Source organism: Pistacia vera, unplaced genomic scaffold (assembly GCF_008641045.1).
Source record: "Pistacia vera cultivar Batoury unplaced genomic scaffold, PisVer_v2 Contig141, whole genome shotgun sequence".
NCBI classification, from domain to species: Eukaryota; Viridiplantae; Streptophyta; class Magnoliopsida; order Sapindales; family Anacardiaceae; genus Pistacia; species Pistacia vera.
In genome coordinates, this window is record NW_022195478.1 from 334,548 (window position 1) to 345,273 (window position 10,726).

Sequence of the window (10,726 nt, forward strand, 5' to 3'; positions counted from 1 at the left end):
GATAAGTTTAACTTTAGAATGCAAGTTCTAATAGTAAAGCTATAGATTTTTTCAAACTAATATACCTTATATAACAATTTGAAGTTTTTTCACCAACGTTGTGCATGTCATGTATTAATTAATTGTGAAAAGTGGTATGAAAACAATTAAACAAAAATATTGATAGAATTAGGGAATCTTTAGCTTGGATTACTAGTGTAATAAAATAAATGCTGAATTTCAAGAAGCTTGTATAAATCAAATATGTCTCCTAGAATTTTGCATTAGATATGCCTGTTAGATGGAAAATACTTATTTAATGCTTGATTCATGTTTACCTTATGCTAATATAATTAGTTATTTTGTAGCAAGTAATAGGTCCTCATTATTTGATAGAAAATGATTGGAAGATAGCTAAAGTATTTCATTCTTTTCTCAAACGTTTTTACCAACCACTTTACAACTTTTTGGTGTGTATTATCCTACTAGTCCATTGGTATATATACAATTATAAAAATTTCCGAGTTATTTACAAAAAACAAAGACAATGAAATTTTAATGCACCAATAAAGGCAATGCAAAAAAAAAAAATTTGAAATATGGGAACCCATCCTTTTCTTATTGTTTAGGTGTATATTTGATCCTAGAATTAAATTAGCACGTTTAGAAAATGGTTTTGACAATTTAAGTGAAAATTTACAAACCGAATCATATGTCAATCAAATAGGAAGGTAAAAAATAGTCTTTCGAAGTATATTTCCAATATGAAAACAGGTATGGGAACCGCAGTCGCAAAGAGGCGAAATATCCAGAGAAGCTGTATCAGAAGAAACATAAATGAAGACTTATACTCTTGAAATGCACTGAATAGGCCGAAGAGGACCGAATCCGAAGCACAGCCACAACTTCCTCTTCAGAAGCACCACCACCAATAAACAACAACTAATATACTGTCCTCCATGGAGTCGCAGAGTAATGAACTTCAACAATATTTGGCAACCCCCGAAATGTTTACAGCAGGTCACTTTGATATTACAGTATTGAGAGCCAGAAAATGTATTTTTTCGGTATTATCAAGACTTGCCTGGATGTTTTCGCTGTTCCTGTCTCAACCGTCTCATCCGAACAAACATTAGTGCAAGTGGAAGGATTTTAAATGAAAGGAGGACTAAACTTGCTCCAAAATGATTGAAGTCCTCACATGTCTTCGAGATTGGAAACGATCACGCCATCAAGATCAATACGAGGTTATCGACAATACTTTAGTAGAATCATTTCAATTTTGTAAATAGATGATACAGATGAGTGAGGTCCTAGTGAACCACCCCCAAATTAGTTGTTTTGTAAAATGTAATTTATAAATTAATTGTCAATTATTGCACTCTTTTTTCTTTACCAAGTTTTTCCCATTGGGTTTTTCTTGGTGAGGTTTTTAATGAGGCAATAATTGTTATAATTTCTTATTTTATTTTTTAATAAATGAATAAGTCTAATTTTTCTTATATTACAATTTTATTGTTTAAAATTGAATTAATATTTGAAATGTTAAACAAAAAAAAAAAAATTGAATTGAATTGAATTATTGATATTTGAAAGCAATAAATCATCCTTACAAAGAAGTCTACAAGAAACTTACAAAGTGAAGGAAAAAACGGAAAAAGAGAAAGAGAAGAGAGAGAAATGATGAAGATGAAGGGTGGAGGTTAACTTTGTATGCCTCCTTTGTAGGCTTCTTTGTAAGATTAGCAATGCTGTTTGAAAAGTTAACTAAAAACATTATTTGAAAAGTTAAATTAAAAAAACAAAAACAAAAAACAAAAAAAAAAACAAGAAATCGGGCTAACCGGCCCGGACCGCCGCTAACCCGCGGGTTAGGGTTGGCGGGCCGGGCTGGGCAGCCATTTTCCCCATAATGGGGGCCTAACCCGGCCCGCCAAAGAACATAACCCGAGGCCGGGCCGGGCCGGGTGGGTCAATTTTCCACCTCTAGTAGCAAGGCATGCTTTCATTGCCTTTTTGTTTATCAAATATTGAGTTTTCCTTTTGTCCCAAAAGAAAAAGAAGGAAAAGAATTTTTTTTTTTTTTTGTTTGTGCTGTATACTGTAAGTCTGTAACCACCATTATGTTCTATATTCTCTTTACACACCATTGAATTGCTCCAATGTAAAATCTGTGTTTAGTTAAATCCTGCCTTTGACAAGTTATGCCTGCACACATGATGCTCTAATTGACTAGCAATACAGAAGAAAAAAAAAAACAAAAAATTTTGCCAATTGAAGTCAGGAGGACACATAACACAATACAATTAAAAATAATGGCCTCTATGGTTGATCTTCATCTTTCAAACCTGAACTAAACTTTCTTACATCTCCACCGGGAGAGCCAGCCTCATAGCAGCACTCACCAATCCCATGAAATTTGACATGCTTGAAGACCAATGGCAACACTAGACTCCTTCCATGCCGAGAACCTGAACTAAACTTTCTTACATCTCCACCAGGGAGAGCCAGTCATAACAGTGCTCACCATCATCCCATGAAATTTGACATGCTTGAAGACCAATGGCAACACTAGGGTTTCCATGCCGAGAAATCCACTCCATGATAGCCATTCCTTATCATTCTCCGTTGGGTATTGTTTTGCACATTTGCCAAAGGGATTAAGCCCGGAGTAGAGATCTCTGCCAATGCAAGCCTGGCATGTACATTGAGTCACCCACTATTGGTGCACCACAGGCAGCCAATTGCGCTCTCACCTGCATCATATATTTAATTATTGTTAACTATATGGACCCCTTTAAGAAGTCACTTCCTCATCTAACACCAAATGTTTTGAAACCATTAAAAACCTTCCTGAGAGATCACTTTTTGGTATACAATCACTAAAACCCCCGAAAAAATTATCAAAACCTTATTATTTGAGTAATTGTTTGACATTACTGGGTGTCAAGTAAAAACTAATCCTTCAGAGGGGTCAAAATAAATTCCTTTACTATCTGTGTAAGAACTTAGCCTCCTCTTATGGTTAAAGAAAGTAAAAGTTATTTTCATTTTTACTCTACTGTAGCATATTATGGAATAACAAAGCTCTGATAGCAATCCTTGTTTTCTGGGAAATGTTGCCCATTACTTTATTAGGGAAGCAAAATAACTGAAAGTCAAGCCATTAGAGCAATTCTAATACTTCAGTTTAAAGTTAATCCTTTTCAGTAAAATGTTACCCATTGAGTAACACACTTTCTCAACTTTCTTGTGTTCTGAATTAATTTTTCCAACCCTGAAACTATCTGAAAATTTCTGCTTCTGCTGTATTATACTTCTGAACAACTGAATCTTCCTTTTCAAGTCAAGAAGCAGTCTTGATTGACTAGATAAAAATTAAAAGTATACATTATGAAGTATAAGGAACGCAAAATGGAATCCATGCAGAAGTGAGGAAAAGATATATTAAGAAACATAGACGCAAATTCTTAAAAGTTGTCACTATAACTGCTGGATAAATAAAAATCATATCAAATAAAATAAAAAATAATAAAAAACAAGGGAACAAAGGGACAGCCGAAGAACCTGATGAGTCCGACCAGTCAACAGGTTGATTTTACACTCATATGCATGATGTTTTGAGGGCCATTCACAGCCTTCAATACAATATTTCTCTTCAATACTAGCATCTGGCCAGGGAACCTTCTTACATTCCATAACCTCAAGTTGACATAAATACCATCCTCTAATAAAATCTGCATGTCGTAAAACTTTGGTTCAAATCCAAGTCCCATAACCAGATAAAACAGAAAATGCTTGTTTAACCACAGAAGTTCCAGAAAGAATGTTTTAAGCAAGTGAATTTTTTAACTTAAATTTCCACATGATTGTATCCATGAAATTACAGTAGCTATAAGATTGAAATCCTTTCAATGGAGTATCTGAGGGACTTAAATAAGTTGACAAATAAGCTTAAATCAGAATCGCCAATTAAGAGAAAAATAAAATAGGCCAAAGCTTTATGGAGAAGTAGTCATGTCCCATGCAATCAAGACACCTCACCTACCATATCATATGGTAAAATATATCGGTTTCCTAATTTCTTCAAGTTTCCTCAGTACAAATTGACATTATTTAGCGTAATTATTTATTTCTGGAAAAAAAAAAACAAAAACAAAAACTAAAGGGGAGTGACATCATATGGACACAAGAGTGTGTCATGAGATTGTAGAGCCCTATAATTTCTTTCCATAATGAAAATTTCCATGTTAATATACATGCTAAAGGCCTTACATCAAACTGAAGATTACACTAACATAAACTCAAGGTCTGCCAACTTCATTCCAACCAATTACCTATAATAATTGCAAAGAGTGAAGAGGTTCCTACCTTCTGAAACAAGTCTTGGAGCCATATTAACAGGACGCATATAATGTGTTATCAATCCAACTGGCATAGGTGCAGCAGCAAGAGCAAGATAAAGCTTCTTCACTTTTTTCTCCTAGTGAAGATGAAACATACAACTTCAAAGTAAAGGACATTGAGAAATCAACATAAAGCTTACTGAAACACACTTCTGAACTATACACAATAAAAAAAAATACTAGCTCAGTTTGTGCGGTACTTATTTAAATCTGAAGGAGATACCCTGGTGGAGCATGATCTGATATTTTGATTGTTACACTGCCCTTTCACAAGAAAGGCTACCTCAATCATATCTATCCAGAAATTGAGATAAAATACTTACTCTGATTTTTCCATGGAAAACTCCACAGTACTCCTTCGTCCTAGCTAACACAACACTGCAGAAGAATTATTAATCATGGATTACTCTCTGTGAATAATAACTGACCACAAATTACTCTCTATATCAAAAATAGTTATGACAACAATGATGGTAGAATTTTATAAGATCATAATACCAGCCCTCGGTGCAATTATCAATTTGATGGGTGGTCCTCAATGGAGTAGTTAATTCCAGGGCACGAGTTGCAAACGTTGCACAACTTTCTTCTATATTGTCGGTAGTTCCTCCTACCTGCATAGTAGACATAGAATCGTAGATGCAATAAGAAATGGTTTACTAGTAAAAACAGCAATTAAAAGTTACCAAATAAATGATTTCAAGTCCACATATGAAGCAAGAATGCTTTAATATCAATTTGAACTAAAGCAAGAACTTGGGCCTTTATTTCATAAGGTTCTCTAGCCCGTCACAGCCACTTTATTACCACACATCAGTAGCATAGAAGGGCACAGGATGATATGTGCTGACTTTAGTACACAAAATATTACAATATTTGAGTAAGATTAGACTGATATCAACTACCAAAGTTCACCGCCACCATTGAAGTCATACTTCTCATCCTTCATTAACTTGTTGAGATCAGTATATAACAGAACTGAGATATTTATAGTTCAATAACATACCGATGTCCCAGCAGGTTTGTCCAATATTATATAGGATTCAGCTACCGCCAAAATTCTTGATTTCCAGTCAATTACATAGCACCTAAAAGAATTCAAACGTCAAAAAGTATAATGCCTGTTGAAAATGACAATAAACATCCACCAATCATTGCGGTTTACCTTGGGAAGCGTTTTGGGTGTACATGCACACGTAAGTATGTTCCAGCTTCAACAAACTGGTCAACATGAGTTATACGGAAAGTTTTCTGTGCCTCTCGTATTGTTTTTCCTTTAATAGAACCTCTTTTACTGAGAACTGATGGATCCGTTACTTCTTTAAATACCCTAATTTGTTCTTTAGTCGCAGTTGGTGGAGGCTGTGGACATACAAGGGCATAATAAACAGCTCCAAAATGGATGAGATCTGCAACAAACCTTCAAAGAATGAAATTTTCTTCATAAGAGAGAAGTTCAGAAATCCAGCAATGATATGTTATACTATCAATCTTAACTCTAATAAAATCATAAAAGAGAACTCACAGTGGAGGAAGATCGAGTACTTTACAGAGGTACTCCAAAACAGGCCCTCCTTCGGAAACAACTAAGTGTTCAATTCTTGGTGGTCTATTTTCTGAGGGACATGGAAGCAAGCGATGATATTCAGGGTAGCTGAAACAACATAATTTCAAAATTAGTGAGCTAGAATATTAATCAGAAAAAAAAAATTAAATAAAGTTAAACAATCCACATATTTTCACCCATTAGGAAGAACATAAATAAAAAAATAAAAATAAAAAAAATGCTTAATTCAGCACTATGAGTCACAACAACATTAGAAACTTACACTTTCTTGTTAACACTGATATTATTGCTTAGTTGTATAAAAGAAGCAAATGTTTTTTTTCAAAATATAGCAATCAATAAAGCAAACGAGAGCTAGACCATGTAAACCTCAAGCACTGAAAGTTTAATTTTATCTAAAGTTGATCTTCATTAAGTTTATAGAAGGTTTCGGGTTTCTTAACAAGTTAACAAGTTATTACCCGATAAAAATAAAAATAAAAAAAGTTCAATCTGCCAATGATAAGAACCTCAAAAGCGTGTCTAAAATTATGAATAAGTGCCAACCCATGAACTGGAAGAATTGGCTTTTCATTTACAGAAGAATTGGCTTTTCATTTACAAGCATATACTGAGAAATTTATTTACTTTCAGTGACTTCTCGTAATTTAGCTAAGAATGAAAGAAAGAATTGAAATTTGGAGTACCCTTTAAAAGAAGAAGGTGCAGAAGTGGCAGTGTGCGTGAAAGCATGAGCATGAGCCAAGATTGTCTTGCTTGAACATAAAGACACAACCACCACCGCATTCTCGTGGTTGTGGTGATTCTTTTTCGGAGAATAAACGTGGGTTGATGCTAAAGTGGGCAGGAGAGACATGGATGCGCCCAGACTCCGGCAACTGCTAGCGAAGATCGAAGACAAAGTTACTGTCACTGAACCCATTTTCAATTTGAATGAGATCGATGTCAGTACTTGGCCATTTTGTTGGAGGACGTTTAAGTCAGGGATGGGCCTAACTTCAAGTTGGGTCGGTTTTTAATTAGCCCATTAATTTGTTTTGCAGCTTGGTTTATGTAATAAGATAGAAGTACAAAAATAATCTCTCTAGCAATTCCCATGCTGTATTTGAATATATAGCTCTCCAAAGAAATACTTTTCTATAATTTACAACCATATTCCATACTTATTATTCAGTACCATACCGTATTTATAAACAATACAGCTAATTATATGAGCTATGGGCACTCAAATAATGTGGCCACAGCTCTTTTTAAAGTTTCTCTCATAGTGAAATTAAACCAAGTACTCATTGAATAATAACGTAGCTAAATCTTCAATAAGATAAATCCAAGAATTTTGATCTTCCCCCACATTACAGAAACTGCAATCAGTCCTCCAACTAAGACTCTAGCACAAGACCTTGGAATGGGGGCTTTTCCAAGTGCAGCTCCAATCATTCCCAACACCACCATTGACAAAGAAGTTGCAATCATGGCAATGGAAAACCTCACATGAACATCATTTACAAACACACCTGCCACCAATGGCGCTGCGCCCCACAACAGATAAGCTAGCGAAGACGCCATAGCCACTTCAGTAGCGCTTGGAATCACCCACGTCTGCTGCCCTCCTCGTCCAACTTTCATATGTCTTTCCGCTTGAAATGCTATTGTATCCACTTGTGTATACACAGAAACGAGTTCTATGATCGCCATTCTCATAGCACCTGCAATTAATCCCACCGACCCTGTTATTAGCATCGCTTTATTTTTGTCTGCACCAGTTCTCTGTGCAACCTTTTCTGCACCCATCATCAATAATGTTGTCAAAACTAATCCTTCCATGCCTCCCAACACAACCGCCCTCAGCCATTGCGCCCTTTGAGAATAATCAAAATCCTGCCCTTGGCTCCCCATGAAAGTCATAATGAAGATTATGGTGTATAAGTTTGGATCATCATTGTAAATGGATTAGAGAGTATTTATAAGGGAAAGATGGGTATGATATTGAGGCTTAGTAAGACATAAGCAATACAGGAGTTAACACGTTTGATAACATTCATGGCAACAGTATTGAGAAGTGGTGTTAGGGAATTGTGATTGACACCACACAAGCTAATTGAGAAGAGAAAAGAAACTTGCATAAGTAATCTAACATGATTAGAGTTAATAAATTGAAGTTTACCAAAATATATCAAACAAAAAATCAGTAACCTTCTTTTTAAAGGTAATCCCATATTGTAAACCACTGTTGAATTCATAAATACTAGGCTTGGCAAGGAATTGACGTGTGAAAGATTGTCAATACAATACCTACCCAGAAAGTGAAGCAATGTATAATAAGACAAATATAATGAAGCTCTCACTACTTATTGGGTATTACCAGAAAAATAGGAAGAATGAATAGAAAAAAATACCTGATTGAAGTGAACTACTTTGAACAGAAAATCCATCACGTACGTCCTCTTTTTATTTGTTAGCATAAAGTTGGCAGGCAAGCCTATTGATTGTGTTCTTCAACTAATTAAGATTTCCTCTTAGGTTCAGTATTGCAATATTGTCACACACACACACACACACACACACACACACACACATATATATATATATATATATCTCCAAAAAGGTATGGTTTTATCCAAATTTTAGGTGAAAGCTAACACAGTAATGAGCTTTTTCAGCAAAAATGTGTTATTTTAAATTATAAATTAAATTAAATTAATCATTTTAACTAATAATATCACACATGACAATCACTTGATAAACAGCGCTCTAAATATACAACTATTTATTTTATCATTAGATTGTAGAATTCTTAACACCAATATAAGTCCTATTATACGTGTATTATTTTTCTTCTTAATTTGATACAAAAAAATGTAAACAAACTTAGTTTTGTTGATAAATTTATTGAGTTTTCCTCGCTTATTATTATTTGATGAAATTTATTACTTTATCAGGGATTTATTTGACAAAAATATTATGCGAAACAATTTGATGCCTATGTTACCTGAAGTCTCATATGTTGATTTATCCCACATCTCCAAGTTTAGGCTGTTATGGTAGGTATGTGGTTAGACACCCCTTCTTCCTAAAACTAGCTTTTGGGAGTAAATTCTATCCAAACTCATTTATCATGGTATTAAAGCCACATGTTTGAAAGCAATTATGCATGGATGTAGCCTGCAGGCTGCAAGAGAGAAATGATATTAGAAGTTGAATTTGTCCTACATTGCCAAGTTTTTGGAATGTTATGGTGTACACATATGATTAGACACACCCTCGTCCATTGACCTAACTTTTGGGAGTAAATTCTACTCAAGCCCATTTATTTATCATGGTATTATAGCCACACATTTGAAGCGATGATGGGTTTGGACCTTGACCTTGCAAGCTAACTTGAGAGAGGGTGTTAGAAATTGAATTTATCTCACATTGCCAAGTTATTGAACTATTATGGTGCATATATGTGCTTGGGCACCCTTTTCCTTTGACCTAGCTTTTGAGAGTGAGTTATACATAATCCCATATATCATGGTATTAAAATCACACGCTTGAAACTGATGATGAGTTTGAATCATAGCCCTACATGCTAGGCGTGAGGGAGCATGTTAGAAGTTGAATATGTCACATATTGCCAAGTTAATGGACTATTATGGTGTATATATGTTGTTGGACACAATCCTCCATTTATCATGTTATTAGAGCGACATGTTTAAAGGTGGTTATGAGTTTAGACCTCGACCTTGCATGCTACTTGTGAAGGAAGGTATTAGAAGTTGAATTTGTCCCAGACTACAAAGTTGTTAGACTATTATTATGTATATATGTGGATTGGGTACCTCCTCCTTTGTGCTAACTTTCAGTAGTGAGTTTTACCCAAACACATTTGCCATGGAAAATATTTTTTTCTTTTTTTCTAAACTACAACTTTTGTAAACAGAAAGAATATAACAATAATATAGTATTAGTATATTTTTGCTTTCACATTGATTGATTACACGGTTTCAATTGAAAGCCTATTAACAAAAAGGAAACAAAATTACAATGAAAGAAATTACAGTAGAAAATTATGTAGAAACCCCTTAAACACAATAATTACACCTGTAAAACCCTAATATGGCAAATGCTCTTAGAGTGGGTGAATAGAGAATAAAAATTTAATGCAGAATAATAAAATCTCCAACTATCCAACAACAAGAACAATAAATAACTTCAAAGATAAGCAATAAATAAGCAAGTTAATGAAAAATAATAATAAATCAAAGAGAGAAGAGAAATGCTCGAAGATTTATGGTGGTTCGAAGTTATATCCATAAGCTTCTTACATCTACTTCTTCAAGGCAACCTCCTTGAAGTTCCACTAGAATCAGATTTTGCCTTTACACTCGTTTTCACAGGATTTCTACTTTACAATAGTTTGACAGGATTTTGCCTCTAGATTTACAAGATTTCACCCAAAGATAATTGATAAAATGTTTTGTGAAAGATTACCTCTAATCTAGGCTAATACACAATGGTTTCAAAGATTCTCTCTAAAGATGTAAGTTTTGCACAAATGAAGATTGATTTTGAGCTCTATGGTTTGTAAGATTGAATGTTGGATAATACAATATTATTTCTCTTTAAATTCTTGCAATAAATTGTCCTTTTGAAGACTCCACCAACCCTTGATCAATTTTAGTCGTTGCTACATTTAATGCACTTCTGAAAAGCTGTAGAACCCAGAGGAACAGACGTTCCAACATCAGAAGCAGGCGATCCTAACACCAACCGTCGCTTTATTTTGAAAAGT

The 10,726-nt window shown here is 34.5% G+C and overlaps 2 protein-coding genes across 2 annotated transcripts; both read right to left on the reverse strand.

Annotated features, from left to right (window-relative positions):
- Positions 1-2,279: 2,279 nt before the first annotated feature.
- On the reverse strand, positions 2,280-6,886 carry LOC116123299 (RNA pseudouridine synthase 6, chloroplastic). Its single transcript, XM_031409094.1, is given in 12 exon segments — positions 2,280-2,489; positions 2,491-2,590; positions 2,593-2,674; positions 2,676-2,735; positions 3,547-3,716; positions 4,351-4,462; positions 4,709-4,763; positions 4,884-4,999; positions 5,392-5,473; positions 5,551-5,805; positions 5,911-6,039; positions 6,639-6,886. Coding segments are annotated over 12 exon segments (1,431 nt in total). The 5' UTR covers positions 6,875-6,886; the 3' UTR covers positions 2,280-2,455.
- Positions 6,887-7,257: 371 nt separating this feature from the next.
- LOC116123272 (vacuolar iron transporter homolog 1-like) lies at positions 7,258-7,848 on the reverse strand. The gene has a single exon (XM_031409066.1). It carries the CDS (start codon positions 7,846-7,848, stop codon positions 7,258-7,260), a length of 591 nt encoding a protein of 196 aa, XP_031264926.1.
- Between the last annotated feature and the right edge of the window lie 2,878 nt (positions 7,849-10,726).

Coding starts and splice junctions, on each gene's coding strand:
- LOC116123272 (XM_031409066.1), bottom strand. CDS start 7,848: ATGGGGAGCCAAGGGCAGGATTTTGATTATTCTCAAAGGGCGCAATGG.